This window comes from Camellia sinensis, chromosome 8, assembly GCF_055761805.1.
Source record: "Camellia sinensis isolate YWXY chromosome 8, ASM5576180v1, whole genome shotgun sequence".
NCBI lineage: Eukaryota > Viridiplantae > Streptophyta > Magnoliopsida > Ericales > Theaceae > Camellia > Camellia sinensis.
The window spans coordinates 155,282,250-155,301,797 of record NC_138968.1 but is presented as its reverse complement, the minus strand read 5'-3'; the positions used below and the strand labels follow the sequence as shown (position 1 = coordinate 155,301,797).

General features: G+C 31.8%; 1 protein-coding gene across 1 annotated transcript; it reads right to left on the bottom strand.

Moving 5' to 3' along the window:
* Nucleotides 1-3,727: 3,727 nt before the first annotated feature.
* Nucleotides 3,728-12,224, bottom strand: LOC114259935 (putative terpene synthase 12). The gene is made up of 7 exons (XM_082881884.1): nt 11,949-12,224; nt 9,842-10,115; nt 6,077-6,458; nt 5,195-5,413; nt 4,923-5,061; nt 4,317-4,565; nt 3,728-4,197 (listed from the first exon to the last, which is right to left on the bottom strand). Exons 1-7 carry the CDS (start codon nt 12,027-12,029, stop codon nt 3,892-3,894), a joined length of 1,650 nt encoding a protein of 549 aa, XP_082738010.1. The 5' UTR covers nt 12,030-12,224; the 3' UTR covers nt 3,728-3,891.
* Between the last annotated feature and the right edge of the window lie 7,324 nt (nt 12,225-19,548).

Genomic DNA, 19,548 nt, shown 5'->3' with positions numbered 1-19,548 from the left:
TATCTTTTGATTAAGCCTCTTTGAATGTGATGAGCATTTTTTTTTTTTTTTTTTTTTGGTTGAATTTTAATTTGGAGATGAACAAATGGTCTGGTGATATATTTGATATTTTCTGTTTGGTTGTTGAGAAATCAATAAAGGAATATAAGTTGATGTTCAAACTAGTATTTTTAGAGTAATTGTTACAAAATCAAAAATAAATAAAAATTATTATACTTTTAGAGATCAATTTTAGTTGTTTCAAAAAAATTATAACCTTTAAACTGAAACTTTTAGTCACCACTTTCACTTGTTCCAAAAATTAAAACTTTTAGTGACCAATTTGTTTTGTCTCAAAAATTATTTTTTTGTCTCCATAAGTGCTTCTTTTGCCCTAGACTGTTATTAGACTTTTAGAGACAAATTTTTGATTGTCTCAAAATTAAAACTTTTTGTAACAACATATTTTTGTCTCAAAAAGTCTATTTATAGTGACAAATGCAAAATTTTGTCTTTAAAAGTCATTTTTTGACTTTTCCGGATAGATAATTTGTGACAAACTTTGGGACGGAGAAAATTGGTTGGTTAAAGTTTTTCCCAACAAATATTACACTTTTAGCGACGGAATAAATTTGTCTCTAAAAAGCTAATTTCTTGTAGTGAATATCTGGTGTGCTTCTTTTTACTCCCAAAAAAAAAAAATTGAAAAAAAGATTTATAACCTGGTTAAAATAATTTCGCAGGGTGTTCATCCTTGTGATAGGAGGAGAAGCATCAGTGACTATCAATGCCTTTTTCCAGCGGTGGATTTTTCACCAGCAAGTATTTTGATCCTAGTTATGCTTATGTAAAGTGGTACTAAACATTTGTCTGCAATGCTATCATTACAATCATTTGAACATATTCAAGCATGGTCATATTACATTCATAATACCTTTTGACTTTGTTAGATAGAAAGTGACGACGATTTATTATGGAAAGCCAATATAAGAGAGACAAAGGAAGAACTTGCAGCTAGGGGTATGGAGTTCATGAATTGGTGAATACCTTTTGATATTCATGTCAATAAAGTGGATTTATTGATTCTTTCTAGATCCTTTAATGCATTTTAAAAGTACCTTAGTCAAATAAATGTGAATTAAAGATTGCGCATGAAACTTTAGACTCCCAAGACTTTTACCCCAATTATCTTCTCATGTTTCAATATTAAATTATTGAGTATGAAAAAGGTGTTGTCATGGTAAAAAGTGTTTCATTAAATTGTGTATTGGCGTCACATGATAATTTCATTTCAGGTGCCTAAATGTATGCACAAGATGCTCAATGTGCTGTCATAATAATTCTCTGTAACTACCTGAAGAGCACAGATCCCTTTGTGTAGTCCTGAGTTGTATATTTAGCTTGACTCTTATCCTTTTCTATTGCATTAGGTAGTCTGGTGTACATGTCCTTTTCAACTCATCATTCACAAGAACATCTATAATTCTATATGTGTAGCTCCATTTCATATTAGTTTATTTATTTATTTTTGGTGGGTAATTTTCATCTCAATTAGTGGTGAACATGTATTTAAATGGTTCCCAATAAATAAAAGTTAGAATAAAGCACCACACATGTTTAATAAATAACATTGCCAATCAAATTCTATAGAGTGGGCTGCATAACTCTATAGGGTTCCCAATCTGTGGCCCTTGCATGTTTTTCAAAAACAAAAAATTGGTTCCTTTTAATTATCAAAGTTATTGACATTTTTGCATGCAATGTTTTGACAGGTATGTTGACACTTTTAACAAAGGGGCTAGGAAGCAAACAAACTTATTCCAATCACCTTGAGTTCCATCCATCCATCAAACCTGCTAGTGGTGGCAATCCAAATTTTTTTCGTTCCCACACGAGCATCTTCTAGTGAACAGACATTTGATACTACGACAGATAGTACACAAGAAACTACATCAATTACTGAAAATATCTCAAATCCCATTACCAATAACTCATTCCAACAGATGGATTATATTAAGTTTTCCTTTTATAATTGTTATAATTTGACATGTCAATTTTTTTAGAAATCCAATATTTTTGTATGTAATATTTAATTTAGATGGATTATACTTGGTTGGTGTGGGTTTATATGATATTTGGAATATGATGTTACAAGTTAATGTTTTTGGATATGAGTATTATTGATAATGAATTTAGATGATAATTGATAGATGTATTATTCTGTACATGTACAGGTTGTAAGTTGCATTGATAATAAAATGCATATAATTTAGAAATTAATAAAAAAAATATTCAATTTATGCATTTTAAAAAAATTAATAAATAGAGCTTTTGGTGACTAAACATTTAGCAGCCAAAAAATAAGAAGGGAATTTGTTGGCGACTAAATAGTTAGTATCCAAAAAAATGAAAGTTTTTGGTGACGAAAAAATTAGTAGCCGAAAAGGAGCACTATAATTTTAGCAACTAAAAAGTTGGTAGCCAAAAAGGATTGTAACGTATTTAGCAACTAAATATTTTAGTTGCTAAAACAAAAAAGCACATTTATTGCAAATTTTGGGCTACTAAATTTTTAGTCGCCAATTGCCGACTTTTGACGACTAAAAAAAAAATTGGTCACCAATACATTTTGGCTACTAATTTTTTAGTCGCCAATTTAGGACTTTCGGCGACTAAATATTTTTTAGTTGCCAATACCTTCCCCAACAATCTTCCCACGACCAAGCTATTTAGTCAGGAAATCTTTTTGGTGACTAAAATTTTGACTTTTGGCGACTAAAAATTTAGTCGCTAAAAATGCAATTTCTTGTAGTGATGGAATTGAATAATCATTCTTTAATCTCCCACTAACATGACTATTCGTTTACAATGTAAATATTAATTCAATTCGCAATACACTTTTTTTTCCTTTCATTTTTTAGTGTAAGAATGAACATTCTGATGAATGATAATTTCAAACGGCCTTCATTCTAATAAGCTAAACACTACCTAAATCTTTATAATAGTAAAACTATAAATGATACACTTGTACCCTTGAAAAAGGCATAAATTACACTTTGCACCCTTGTACTTTATATCAAATTTTACTTTGGTCCCCTACACATGAAATCATGACAGTTAACTTCCTGCAATTCTGGTCAAATCTCACTTTGGTCCTTACACATGAAATCGTGAATCCCTACATTTTTGCTCAAATCTCACATTGGTTCCTACACAAGTGTCAAAGTCTCTCTTCTGTTACTTCATTTTTAAATCTTTAACAAAATACAATCATATGACAAAAATGTGACTACGAAAAGAGAGTAAGAGAGAAAAATCATCAATATTTTCCACCAATACACTTTGTCTTACATAATAAATAAGTGAGAGTTATATAATACAATATATATATATATATATTCGTATACTAAAAATTGGGACGAAGAGGCAAGAAAATATAATTTTTGAAATAAATAAAAAAATGTGACAAAGAAATTAAAGAGAAATGAAGATGAATAGATAGAAGATTGTGTTACCGTGAAAAACAGAATTTCATGATTCCAATTAATACAAAACTTTAGTTCATCTTCTTAATCGTTCACAATTTGCATTTTGGTTTAACTTAATACAGTCATAATTTGATGTAAATTTTGGGACATTAATACTTGTGTAGAGACCAAAGTAAGATTTGACCCATGGTCACTTTCATAATTTGATCTGGTTAACATAAATTCTTAACCATAGTTTAAAATCCAAACATAGCCTTACGATAGCAAAAGTTGTAATCGTTATAGAAAGCGTTCAATAGTAAATACTGAGCATATTAATACATTCTCAGATTATTATACTCGTAATAGAGCTGAGTGTAATCGGACTCATTACACAAATACCCCTTTCTTCCGACTAATCCATCAACAACGTTCAAATTTCATTTTATTCTTTGATGAGTGAAACAGGCTCAAATAACAGTTTTAAGACTCTTATTTTTGATTTGTTATCTGGAGCTCCATAGGCATCCCCGTACTGGTATATGCAATGAATAGTCCTCACCAAGTTTAGAATTATGTCCATCAAAGGTCTAGAAAATGGAGTATTGTTGCTTGCTAGACCTTTGTTCATCTTCTTCCATGTCTCATCAATCAAGTTTCTCATTTGTTCACAAGCCAATTCCTCTGAAAGTTTGGTTTCATTCATGTAACATGGGATTGACTTTGCAGTTATTTCTCCCTTCAAGTCAGCCTGCATTATAATGACTTTGCAGTTATTATCATCATGATTAATCTAAATTGGTTAGATTATATTACCAGCAACCTTGGGATTGCATTGCAGCATGAGAAAGATTGTATAAGATTGCATACCAATGAAGAAGCCAAATCATTGCAAAGTCGAAAAATCATGGATGGATGGTAGAAAAGGTCATTGTGTTGATCAAAGCAATCTAGTGCCTGCTTTGTGATGTTCTGATCTATTAAGCAATAAGCATGAACCAGTATAACTACTGCAGATGACGAAAGCCATGCATTGTCCATATAATCTTTGAACTTTGGTGTGGCTTTTGTGTGGTACCACTTTGCTTCTACTAGGAAAGCTTTGCATAAATCTGCCCACTGAAATAAAATAGATGGAACAAGATTAAGTTAAAAGAAAACTAAAAATTTCACATAATTTCAGAGTAGAAAGTATTGGCCTGATGAATATGAGGCATGGATTCAAGCCTTATAGTTGTGAGATGCAACTTTCATTCCTGTTCTCCTCTAAAAAAAAGGAGCGACTCAATGTATGAAGCTCTGGCTAAAGTGGGGCCTAAGAAGTTTTAGATGTAATAAGTCTTACTCTCATTTTCGGAAAGGCTGCTTCTCTGACTCAAATCCAGTATGCTGGAAACGCTAACAACCTAGTCTTACCCCTTAACTTAAACAAAGAAAAAAATGAAAATATATGTATTTGATATTGAATGCACGTACTGCTTTTTTAAGTTGTGATATAGTGTTCACTCCCTGTTCTTTAAAATTGTCATAGGCCATTTCATTTACAGTACTATAGAGTGCTTGGAAGCATAGTTTCAGGCAGTCTGAAAGATTTTCAATAGCATCCATACTCCACCTGACAACATTAAAAAAGTTTGAAAATATAGTTTAGTGAATGCATAATTTGAATTTGCTCTAACACCCAAGAAAAATGCTCTATTTAATTGAGCATGATGGTTATGTGATTCTTTTATAGTTTGAAAACAAACCTCTCAATTGCTTCTGTAAATTGCTCTAGTTCTTTCAACGAACCATACATATCATAGACGTCATCAATAATAATTATTAGTGCAATCAATTTTGTCATCCCCTTACGAAAATTACTGAATTGAGGTTCAAAGACCATTCCAATTGAACAGAAGAAGCTTTCTACTATCCTATCCCTTGTAAAGCTCAACTTGTTTGCTAGTCCCATATATCTCCACCACCTACAGGAATAGAAAAACCAATTATTTCTCAACATTGCAAGTCTTAAAAATGCATTATATCCATCAAGTTCTAAATCGGCTGGAGTTATCAATCTAATCATTTTACACAATGTTTAGATTATGGATTTTGATAAGGATTTGAAAAGACAAATGGTAGTGGGTTGTTTGGTGGAGGTATATATGTTCATCTAAGTCCCAACCAAATCCACGGACATGAGGGTACACCAAAATATTCATATTTCTTAAAGCCATTATCCAAACGCAACCTTAAAGAATTTGATAAAAATTTAAGAAGATGAAGCATTGGAGATGGGTTTTTTTTTTTTCATCAAATTTGATAAAAAGAGAAATTTCGGACAAGTGGGAAATTTTTAAAAAGATTTTGATAAAAATTTGATCAAAGGAATGGAGTAATTCATATCAAATCAAACTTTTTACTCCCATTTGGAATCAAATTAAATAATAAAATTGGTAAAGGGTTGGAGATGCTGTGAGGAATTTATAAAAAGTAAAAGAAACAAACATTAATTACAACATGCAAATAAAGTGAATTTGATACTAAAATTAGGTCATCACATTGTTACTACTTCAAAATTGCCAAATTGTTTTTTCAAAACACATAAGATGTGTTGATAAACTCTCCTCTCCTTATTATGGACTTACCTTGACATGTCTTGAAGTTCACTTAGATGTGTTGATTGCACCATGTTAAAATCGAGCACTGCAAGTTCAAGCAGCACATGATTTGCATCTACTCTTCTAGCATATGCCTCGATATATTCTCTAGCTTCTAGCCTCAGCATTCGACGGTGCAAAGGGAGTTCCAATGCATGACTCACTTGTTCTGCAAGGCTGGGATCGATAATATTAATCTTCCCCAAGTGGTGTCTGAGATGTATGCCAATAAATGATTTGGCATCATCCAAAATGTTTTCTCCTTCAAAACCAAGATATGAAGCTTCATGCAAACTCAACATTCCCTTCCCATCATTGCAATGGCATGCCTTAAATTTGCCATTGTCGTCCATAAAATGCTTGAAAATATCTGGTCTCACATGAACACAACCTTATCAATTCACTTTATGTGCCTCGAATTATGTGTGTCTGTATTTTTATTCACAAGAAAATCAAAACTGCGTGGTTTGGGATCATTTTTTTAGTTTTCAGCTAAGAACAAGATGCTCATGGTACATCTGCAAGGAATGCAATGGAAGGTACTTGAATTGGAGAGAGATTGCAGAAAAATGCAATCCCAAATGACAAATATCATGAAATCAAGATTATCAAGCCACAGTAATGCCAAATCTTTACCCAAGCTATGCTCATGACAGATAATTTTCATTATAAAAAATAAATGCGCATGTACATAATAGGAAATGAGCATTTTGTGATTGTAAAATTTAAGGCCATTGACAACTGTGTCTTTTTACAGAGATTGAAGACTTATCTGTATATATTATAAACAGTGAAAAAATCCTGTTTATTCTTTGCAGTCTGAGGAAAATGGACGTCTAAGGTTAAGTCCCTTCCATGTCACTCTCAATGCATAGTAGATTCTGAGCTTATTAGTACATTCTCAGATTTTTATACTCGTAATAAGGCTAAAGTGTAATCGGACTCATTACACAAATACCCCCGTTTTCTGACTAATCCATTAGCAGAATTCAAATTTCATTTTATTCTTTGATAAGTGAAACAGGCTCAAATAACAGTTTTAAGACACTTATTCTTGATGTGTTTTCTGGAGCTCCATGGGCATCCCCGTACTAGCATATGCTATGAATAGTAGGGGTGTACACGGTCCGGATTGGTTCGGTTTTGAGAAAAATCAAGAACCAGACCAGACCATTACACTTGTAAAACCGGACCAGAACTAAACGGAAAAAACGGTTCTGTTTCGGTTTGGTTTACAGTTCCAAAAATTTCTATTTACAAGAATAAATTGTTAATATTAGCAAAATAATTACTCAAACTAATTATATTTAACTTATGATAAAAACTAATAATATTAAGACATTACTTAATATTACATATCTATACCATCCTAATATCATTAAAATTATAAAAAACCAATTAATAAAAATAAAACTTGATATTATATATATATATATCTTTTAAAATTCGGTTCGGTTCGGTTTGAACAGCAATTTTTTTTATAAAATCCATTAAACGAATCGTTTTTACGGTTCTCATATTTCTTAATCCAAAACCGAATCAATTCTTAATAGAACCGAACCAAACCGTACGATTCGGTCTGGTTCAGTTCGGATTACCGGTTTGAACGGACTTTTGAACCGCCCTAATAATAGCCTTTGCAAAGTTAAGAATTATGTCCATCAAAGGTCCAGAAAATGGAGTATTATTGCTTGCTAGACCTTTGGATTCACAAGAAAATCAAAACTGCGTGGTGTGGGATTCATTTTTTTATTTTTTATTTTATTGACCTTTTCTTAATTTATTTGTAGTTTTTAGTGAACTTTTTTTAAAAAAATATTTCAAAAACTTCACACTATTAGATTTTATTCAACTAGATGAAGCAAAAAAATAAAAATAAATTTAAAAAATTTGGAAAAAAATAATCCAAAAAAAAAAAAAGACTTTTTAGCTTTTCGTCTTTAATGTACTTTTTTTTTTAAAAAAATCTAATTTGTTTTACTTTTTAGAATTTTTTACACTAGATTTACTGGAAAAGTAAAATAAATAAATAAATAAAATTGACAAAAAAATTGGGGGAAAATATTAATGAAAACAAATATATATATATATATATATATTTTAGTTGGATTTCAAACCACGACGATTCAAGTTACTGCAAACAGTAATACTATACAAAACAATGATAAAAAAAGAAAAAGAAAAACAAGAGTATCTGTACTCTAACCAATCACCCAACTAGAAGCACATATGGTGATTTGTAAAAAATTTCAGTCAAAAAATTCAAACAATAATAAATATGAATAAAAAAAATATCATCAGAATTAAATTTTTTGTAACTTCTTGATTCATTTAACTTAAGATGTTAAAATCATAGAAATTTAGTTAAACAATTGGTTTACAAAAAAATGAATAAACAGGTAGCAAAAAATAAATTTTGGCAGGGTGTACCATCGGAATTTGTTTACACATTGTTCAACGTGGTCATGCTCGACTGTCGGATTATGCTACTACCCAACGCGTGTGCAACCATTATTTTTTTATTTTTTATTTTTTTGAAACTGAGGTGTCCGACTTCTACCGCTGGGCTGCGTCCACCGACTAATTCTCAGGGGGAGCAATCACAGCATCCCACCGCCGCGGCTCCCCGCTTAAATCCCAAAGTATCCCAAAAGGGAATCGAACACATGACCATAATATACAATATGATATGAATATTATACAAACCATAATATATAATATGATATGAATATAAAGCAATTTATAGAAAATTAAAGTTGAGTGGGTAGGTTGTAGAGGTTTTCTTGACAAAAGATAAAATATAGGCTTAACAAAATTTATAGTCATATATAATTTTGGAAGACAAATTGAAAGATACATAAATAAAATAAAATATCTCATGATTAATAAAGAAACTTTTTAAAAGTTGAAGGGAACACGTGCCTTACATGTGTCAACATTAGCTCTGTCCGTGCCTAGATCTTAAATTTGTGAAATAATTTGTGATGGGATAAATAGGGGTGAGCATAGTTCGGATTGGATTGAATTGGGGTAAAATCAGGATCAATCCGTTATCTACGGTTCTTGAAAAATTGAAACCAATCCAATCCGTTTAAATCATGGAACCAATCCGAACCAATCCATTTAAATACGGATTGGATCGGGTTAGAACCACGGATTCACATAATTAAATAACAAAAAAATATATATAACACTTTAATTTCATAAAAATATAAACATAGCGCTATATAAGTTCCACAATAGCAACATCTATTTCTATAATAGCGACATACTGTGTTAGAATTTAAACAACCATAAGAAAACTGGTTTCACCATAAGTATTTAGACTATTACAAATTAAAACTAAAAACTAACAAACAAAAGCAATAAAAGAAGATATTATACGGTTTTAGGTTTGAGTTTAGATTTTATATAGAATAAGAGAAGATACTATGGGGGAGGATGTATAATAAAAATATATACTATTTGTATACGGTCCGGATCGGTTCCAATCCAGAACCGTGAGGTTCAATCCAGAACCAATCCGTGTACTACGGATTTTTAATTTTTCAATCCGGAACCGAACCACGGATTCAAAAAACCAATCCAAACCTATCGGATTGGACTGGACTAGATCGGATTACGAATTTCACGGATTTCTTGCTCAGCCCTAGGGATAAAGAATGGAAATGAAAAAGGAGATATGAAGTACAAATGATTTTTTATTTATTTTTATTTCCTTTTCTTTTCTCTTGAGAAATAAGTGAAGAATACCTTGAGAGACTTGATAGCCATGTTGTCTGAGGAGCCTAAAGCTAAGAGCCGTGGCATGCAAACTCTTCTGTTTTCTGTCATTAGATTTTGCTTGGACAGATATTATCCTATGGAGGGCTCTCTTTATGTCCCTGTCAAAGATGTACCCCAATCCTAACCGTTGGATGATGTCTACCAATTCAAGCAGAGCCGTTGGTTCAACTTCCACATCTTCATCATCAACCATTTTCCTCACTTCCTCCTCTAGTTTCCTTTGCCTCTCCTTGTATATCTCCTAAAATATTATACACACCCACAAATAAGCAACCATATAAGTTATAAGAATGGTTGGGGTCCAGAACAGACGATGTAGCATAGTTATAATAAGCATTCAATTAGTATAATAATAAATAATATAGCATAATTTTATTAATTTAAAAATTCTATAATTTATATAATGGGCAAAATCCATAATTTTGAAATTACAATATTATAGCATGTGTTGCTACACTAATTAATATAATAATTGGTATGTATAACCGTATTGAAGTTATACACAAGAATAATACTGTACATACTAATTAATATATCAATTTGCATACTAATGTGTGGCATAATTTTAGAAATTTTAAATCTTTATAATTTATATAATGAATAAAATCATAATTTTAAAATGATAATATCATAACATATATTAATATATTAATTGATATGGGTGTTATAAACGGATGTCCCGTAAAATCAATCAGTGTGTTTAGTTTGAATTTTTTGGATTAAGTTTTTTGAAAATTGAGTTTTTTAATTTTCGTATTCTTTTGTTTTTAGTGAATATTTTTAAAATTTTAAACATTTTTTTATTTTTTTAGATACACCTTAGTTAGATGTATCTAAAAAGTAAAAAAATTGTGAAAAAATATTTTAAAAAATTAATAAATACATAGAAATACAAAAAATGTACTGAATTCTTATATTTTTTTTGTATTTTTGGTATTTAGTGTATTTTTAAAAGATTTTTTTTTATATTTTTCTTATTTTTTAAGTATATTTATGTTAAGTATGTCTAAAAAGTAAAAAAATTACTTAAAATATTAAAAAAAATTTAATAAAAATAAAAAAACACGAAAAATAAAAAAATAAAATTTTCTGAAAAGAGCAAAGCAAGCTGAATAGTTTACGGATAGCTAATAAGGAGGTGCCAAAACAGCAAAGTGTGAGACCCACTTCCCTCTTCTCCCAATCTCTTCTTCATCTGATTGTAACCTCGTCTCTGCAACTTTCACGCAACTCTTTCCATCAAATCGACAATTCTTCCTCACCGGCATCGCCGGTGAACACCATGATGACCCTTTCCTTCAAACCCTGCAACCGTCAACCTTCATACAGGTGTTTGTACAGAGAAATAAGGGTTTTTGTGGGTTTCGATGGTGACTGGAGAGACAGAAAGGAACAACAGAAAAATTGTCTGTGAGGCCCACTAATTTGCTGCTGTGGCCATGGTGTTCGCCGGTGTGCGAAATGATGAAAAGGGTTGTGTGAAAGTTGCAGGGGTGAGAGATTGGGGTCTCACAATTTGGTGTTTTGGCAATTTTTTTTTTGGCTGTCCGTTTACGATACAGCGGTTAACGCTGTAAACATATTATTTTAATAATTTTTTAATTTTTTATAAAAAATATATATATATATATATAAAAATAGAAAAAAGTGATATAATAATTTTTTTGATTAAAACTGAAAATTGCGAAACGAGACTTTAAGGATGATATGCTATCAAGGTTGACACCCCAAGCTGTCTTATGTAATTAAGACAAATTGGAAATTCCAACATAGCTAATTCTCCATTTCAATTATGATAATCACAACTTAATTCCATCTTCATTCTACTACGCCAAACGCAACTTAAATCTTTATAATAGTAAAATTACAAATGATAGTCACAACTCATCATCAAAAAAATATTGTCACAACTAATGAAAAATTACAACACACACAAAGTAAGTCATTCGTTATCTCCTTAGTTAATTATTTCACTTGTAAGATTTTTCGCTACTCCATTGGTTGGAAACACTACAAGAACAATGTCACACATCAATTTATTTAGCATTTTTGTAGTTATAAAAACTCTACTTACTGTTTGACCAGTCTGGAAGGACTCCACAAAATCGCAAGTCCAAGTACTGGGCTGGTAACTGGCTGAAGGTCTGTTAGCCATTTGATGGCTGCTCACCAAGCTTTGAAACTAGGAATATTCCATGGAAGCACCTTGCATGCCTATTTTTAGCGAGACTGGTTTGGTATAAAATGTTAGGTAGGCGGAACAAACTTTTCTAGATGCTTGTATGGAGTACCGCTACACTGATACTAGAAGGTATAAACTGTTGGGTGGAAACTGTATTTATGTGAATTATGATGGCACTAAATTTTAGAGAATAAAATTAAAGATTCAAAATATATATATATATATATAGAGAGAGAGAGAGAGAGAGAGAGTACGAGGAAGAACTTTGCTTTGCTCTGTTTTGTGTGTTTACAAATGAAAAGCTCTTGCCTTTATATCACCAAGGATCCTTTAGAGTATTTTTTTTCTAAAGTTTCTTGTATTGTGTGGTTGAAATTTAATGTTAAAAAATTAATGTGACTTGTCATTAAATCTCAACCACACAATGCACCACTCTAAAAAATTTTTAAAAAAAAAAACTCTAGAGGATCCTTACTCGCCTTTATATAGGCAAGGCTACCAACCCTCTCAACTAATGAAGATTAGCCAAGCACATATACATGTATGTACTGACATTGCAACTTTGATGCAACACGTAATTGCAACCTTTTACATTTGACTTTAAAAAAATATATATGTATATATATATATAGTATAAATTAGTTATTTAATTTAGGAAAAAGTTAGGAATTATAAAAAAAATTTCATTAAATCTCAACCACACAATGCACCACTCTAAGAAACTTTAAAAAAAAAAAACTCTAGAGGATCCTTACTCGCCTTTATATAGGCAAGGCTACCAACCCTCTCAACTAATGAAGATTAGCCAAGCACATATACATGTATGTACTGACATTGCAACTTTGATGCAACACGTAATTGCAACCTTTTACATTTGACTTTAAAAAATATATATGTATATATATATATAGTATAAATTAGTTATTTAATTTAGGAAAAAGTTAAGAATTATAAAAAAAATTTCATTAAATCTCAACCATACAATGCACCACTCTAAGAAACTTTAAAAAAAAAAAACTCTAGAGAACCCTGACTCGCCTTTATATAGGCAAGGCTACCAACCCTCTCAACTAATGAAGATTAGCCAAGCACATATACATGTATGTACTGACATTGCAACTTTGATGCAACACGTAATTGCAACCTTTTACATTTGACTTTAAAAAAATATATATGTATATATATATAGTATAAATTAGTTATTTAATTTAGGAAAAAGTTAGGAATTATAAAAAAAATTTCATGAAAATGGTCGTGAAAAATTTATGACCCTTGGATTACCTTGATTAGTGTGTGGTGCTTTATATTAAGTGTAATCCAAGAATCACAAAGCTTTCATAATTATTTTCATAAAAAATTTTTCATGATACCTAACATTGTTATTTAATTTAACACCCCCTCTTAATTAATAATACGAAAGAAAATTTTGCATTGTTCCACTTTTTGTGATAACATTTGCTTTAGTAAAAATATCTACGAACTGTTCATTAGTATTGACGAACTCCAACTAAGTTTCTTCTCTGCCAATCAAATTTTTGATGAAGTGATGACAAAATTTAATGTGCTTTGTTCGAGCATAAAAATTTGAATTTTTCGTCATGCAATGGCAGACATATTATCTCAATAAATTATTATGGGATCCATTTGCTTTTAATGTAGATCTGCAAGAATTCTTCTAAGTTATACAGCTTCACAAGCAACATCGATGGCTAAAATGTACTATGCTTCGACTGATGAGAGTGACATTGTTTTTTTACTTTTTTGAGGACCATGACATTGCTTTTGAACCCATGCACAACATCCATATGTGCTTTTTCGATCATCAATGGAACGTGTCCAATCACTGTCTGTGTATCCAGCAAGACTCTTCGGCAAGACTGTTGTTTTCTTCCTTCATATACTTGATCTCAAAAAAATTTGTGCCTTGCAAATACCGTAATATTCGCTTAACTACAGAAAAATAGATTTGGTTGGGTTCAATCATGAATTTGGAAATTATGCTGATTGGATAGACAATATCTGACCTGGTATTTATGAGATATAGGAGTGTAAAAATGGCTCGCGGCCCATAGCGATCTGGGATGGACCCGGGCTCGAGCCTAGTCCAAGCCCCTGGGCTTGGGCCTAAGCCATCATTTTGAAACCCGGCCTGGCCTCTGGCCCAACCCATTAACCTGCTTAAGGCCCACTTAAGGCCCAGTCCTCCCGAGGCCCAATGTCTTTTTTAATAAAAAATAATAAAATTTTAGTAGAAAAAAATTTAAAAAAACAAAAAAAAATAGTCAAGCCTGCCCAAGCCTAAGGCCAGGCCCAGGCCCAGGCCCACCAACCTGTCCAAGGCCCGAATACCCCGGGGCCTGGGCCTGGGCCTAATTTTTTAACTTGTGACCTGACCCAAATTTTGACGAGAGCCCGCGAGGCCCGATATGGGCCAGCTTAGGCCCTAGCCTGAGTGGGCCAGGCCGGGCCAAATTTACACTCCTAGTGAGATACATGAGTGATCCAACCAGACTGCGGTATAGTGTTTGGTTGACTTTTGGCGCTCCATTTTCTAGCTGTAATTTTTCATTTGTCGCCATGGGTATTGAAATTGGTTTGCATGCTGACATCTTGAATCTTTTCAGCAAGTATTCTGTGTACTTTTCGTTCTTCTTTGATCTGCCGCACTTCAATGCCAAAAAAATATTTTATTAAGTCAAGATCTATCATTTCATATTCTTGCATCATAGCCTTTTTGAAATCATTTAGCATCATAAGATTAGTGCTAATGAAAATTAAATCATCAACATAAATCATTGGTACCTCTCTTTTTCATATATAGTGATGGCTCACTAAGACTTCTTTGAAAACTGCTATGGATAAAGTATTTGTCTATGTTACTATTCCAAGCACATGGGACCTGTTTTAGGTCATAGAGTGTTTTTCTTGGCCAATAAATCGTATCTTCTTTTTCTTCCACCACATAGCCTTGTGGTAGCTCCACACATACTTCGTCTAGATTGTCATTCAAAAATGTTGATTTTACATTCAGCTGGTGGACTGGCAATTCCAGTTGTGCTGTCAGGGCTAAAAATGTTCTTATTTTCTCCATATGCATCTATTTTAAATTTTGGAATAAAGTATATTGGTGGGAAATATAGACGATTTTCCTCTCTTAGCCTAATTTCGTAGTCACATTTTTGTCACATAACTGGATTTTGTTAAAGATTTAAAAATAAAATAACAGAAGAGGGACATTGACACTTGTGTTGGGACCAAAGTGAGATTTGAATAAAAGTACAGGGGGTTGACTGTCACGATTTTGTGTACGGATCAAAGTGGGATTTGACCAAAAGTGCAGGGGGTTGACTATCATGATTTCATGTGTAGGGTCAAAGTGAGATTTGGTGCAAAGTGCAGAGGTGTAAACTGTAATTTACCCAATTAGTTATTTAATTTAACATAAACTTCATGTTGGTGTAATTATACCACCAGAAAACAAATATAAGGTAAAAAATAAATATTAAGTCAAAAAAAAATCACCATGAAATGGTACCAAATTTAACGTGGTTCAGCTAATTCAGGCTTCATGTAATTACACATGATCCACCATCATTAAAATAATAGTGGTTACACAAATAAAGAAGTAGACTGAGGTGCAATAATCTCAATTTTTTTAAGGAAATTCAAGCCTTTTATAGTTAATAAATCCTTCAAACCATCCGATGCAACAGACCATCTCAAATGGCTTGCCTCCCCCCAAATACAACAGTCTGATTATGCCTTGTATTGGTTTAAATCATCTCTGCACGAGACGTTAAACCCAAAACTACACCATAAAAACACCATACAAATTGCCTAAAATATTTCTATAAACAAAATACAAGACATAAGAGCATCTCCAATGCATCCTCTATATCTTCAAATAGAGAGGATTTGTTGCTCCAACCCATCCTCCAAATTCATCTCTATTTGGGAGGAGGATGAGTTGATCCTCTAAATATGAAAGGAGGATGAAAAATAGAGGATGTCCTCTAAAACATTATTCATTCTATATTTTTTATTATATTACAAATAACTTTTAATATGTAAATTTAATTTTTATAAAATTGACATCATTAAAAATTGTGAAATCATACCTTTAAAATAGTATAATATTAAATATATTTTACAAAAATTTTAAAATTAAATATTTATTAATGAATAAAAATTACTTTTTAGTAAAGAGAAGATGAAGAATTTTAAAGATTTGTGATTAAAATTTAAATGAATAATAACATATTTTATATTTACTTTTTGAATAAAAAAATTATTTTTATTCCCGATAGAGAATTGGGTTGGAGGTGGTCTAAATAATGACAAAGTCATAGCACACTGCTTTGGCTTCTTCTTTGCAAAAGCTCAACAATATATTAATAATTCTTGGTACCTCGAATTCAGCAATAACCGAATCCCCAAATCCTAATTGAAACATACACATCACGCACCTCACTCAACCTCATCCAGCCCAATCATCTCCAAATCTTATATATTACAAGTTGACCCCAAAAGTTTAAAAAAATCCAAAAACATATAAATATTAGGAAAAATTATAACTTTGTAGAATCTAATAAGTAATAATTATATGCTTTTAATTACAACATTAAGAACTGAAGTAAAAGATAGTTTAGATTATATTTCTAAATTAGAAAGTAGGTTAAGTGAATTATTAGACCTTTAAAAATTTTGTCGTCTAATATTACACAAAAATGCATATATATCTATATCTTATCATTTATCAAACAACGGTATAAATTGTATTTGTACACTCTCTATATGCAAATATTTATACTTAGTATCTTTATTATTTTTTAATATATTTTTACAATCTATTAAATTTATTTCTTTTATATCATATTCACAATCTTTAATTTCAATATCTCCTTCTATTATTTCACATATATATATACTTCTAAATTTGAATATTAATTTTTCATATATTTCGTCTTTTTGTATTATTGGTAACATACAATTTTTTTTATTTCTTTTTCTTCAAAATTTTCTATGATAAATTGTTCTCCTATTAAATTTTCTATATTTATTTCTTCTGCCATTATAAAATTTAGCTCTTTATCGATATCACTATAATCTTCGTCTTCTATTTTTATTTCCTCTTCAATTAATTCTATTATTTCTTTATTATTTTGTAGAGCAAATTCTAATGTTTCTTCTTCTTATAACTCTATATAATTTAAACTTCCTGAGGCTTCTATTATTTTTTTATTTTTTTTATTTCTATATTGATTTGCAAACTGACTTATTTCTCCACATACCTAACATTTACAAGTCATTTTTTCTCCTAAACAATAATTATTTTTCTATAAGCTCGAGCAATCTAGCACCACCCAAAAATAATAATGAAAAATAGGTAGTAGCTCGAAAGTTTGTGGCTCGATTTTGGGTCGAATTTTTTTTTTCTGGCATTTGAATACAGAGAGAGAGAAAAGAGAGAGACAAGGAGAAAAAATGAAGAAGGAAGAGAGAAGAGGAAGAGAAAAGGAGGACGACGGCGGAGGACGAGGACGACGGCGGGCCGGTGTTGATTCTGCTGACGACAGGCTCGTGCTGGTTCTTGCTGGTTCTGCCGACGACGGTGGACGACAGCGGGTGTTGGTTCTGCCGACGACAGGCTCGTGCTGGTTCGTGCTTGTGCAGCAGCTCAGCCTCCACCGCTCCTCCATCCCTGGTTGATGCCCCCTCCTGTCCAGTTCTCCCTTCCCTTCTTCTTCTTCTTCTCTCTTCTCTTCTTCTTCTTCTTTTTCTTCTTCTCCCCTCTTCTTCTTCGTTTCTGATTAAACACAGGGGAAAAAAAAAAAAAACAAACACCAAAATGACGTCGTTTTGGTGTCGAGCCAAATTCGACCCACGAATTTCGAGCTACCAACCGGGGTTGAATAATAATTCTTAGTAGCTTGAACTCGGCAAGGACCGAACGCCCCGAATCCTAATTGGAACACACACATCACACACTTCACTCCACCACATCAAGCCCAATGATCTTCAAATTGTCTATGGTACAAGTTGACCCCAAAAGTTTAAAAAATTTCAAAAAACATATAACTATTAGGAAAAATTATAATTGTGTAGAATCTAATAAGTATATGTGTTTAATTGCAGCACTAAAAGCTTAAATAAAATATAATTTAGATTATATTTCTAAATTATTAAGTGAGTTAAGGTGATTAAATTTTCTTTTGGCTATTGCTTCCGAGCAATCTGTATTATAGCCAAAAAAATTGCTAGTGTTAAAAATAAAATATCCTTAAAAAAGACAAATGTAGAATACCAACCAAAGCTTTTACAAGAGTTAATATTAAATTAGATCCGCAAGCCCGCAATTGAAATTGGTTTCATAGTCTAGTTTCTCGGCTTTGCCAATAACATTTGCATGTGTATTAAATATAGTAAATAAGTAAAATCTAATAACTTAAATAATAATACTTCTGTTGAAACAATCTTCTGTGTAAATAAAATAACTTAAAATAATTCAAACAAAATAAAATAAAACTTACAGAATTTATTTTGTTGAACCGAATCAATAATTTAAAGACCAAGTCGAGTGTGTGACACTCTGTCCTTAAGACAGATTCGCCCCGCTACGGTGCTTACGGTTATGTGGCGTCTATCTCCCAGGATACAATGATCTTTACAAATTTGTAGTAGCACTTCAAACAAATTTGTTCGACAAACCAGAACCTTGTGTTCTATAACTCTCTGAAATTTTTCCTAAAATAATATGAAGAATAAAGGACGCAAGAGAGCAAAATGAAGACAAGGAAAATGAATTTTCGGAATCAATCAAAATTGGAATGGGGCTGCCTTTATATAGGCTTTGTTGGCACCTATTCAATTTGAATAGAAAAGGTATGAAGAAGGGACATACCCCTTCCTTTAAAATAAAAAGACACCATGAAAGGTTTGCACCCTTTCATTCAAATGGAGGTTTGACCCTTCCTTTAAAACAAAAAGACACCATGAAAGGTTACACCCTTTCATTCAAAATGGAGTCTATTTCAATTCACAACTACCTCTTTATAAATTTTCCAACAATCCCCCACATGAATGAAATTGACAGAGAGAAAATGCAACAACATGATGTAAATACAGAGAGTACAGAAATTAGAAATATTCTGCAAAGGATAGATAGCTTTTGGCTTTGAACCTTCCCTTGTGAGATACTATCGGATTTACTAGCTAACCAGTGAACATAATGTCTTGAACTGTTCAGCCGTTTGTGTAAACTAAGACAATAGAACTCACACAATATATCTCCAGACACAGTTTAGTTCTCACTATTGTGTTCATTTTGGCCCTGAACAGCCTGGTCTTTCATGAGTGTTCTAAAGACTTGTAGCCCTTCACAAATCTTATAGAACTGGCCCAGTTCACACTCACATAAGTGATTCTTATGAAAAGTATCCTGCCATACTCCACTAGGTTTACCTAGATATAAGAATCATTAAAAGTATTACTT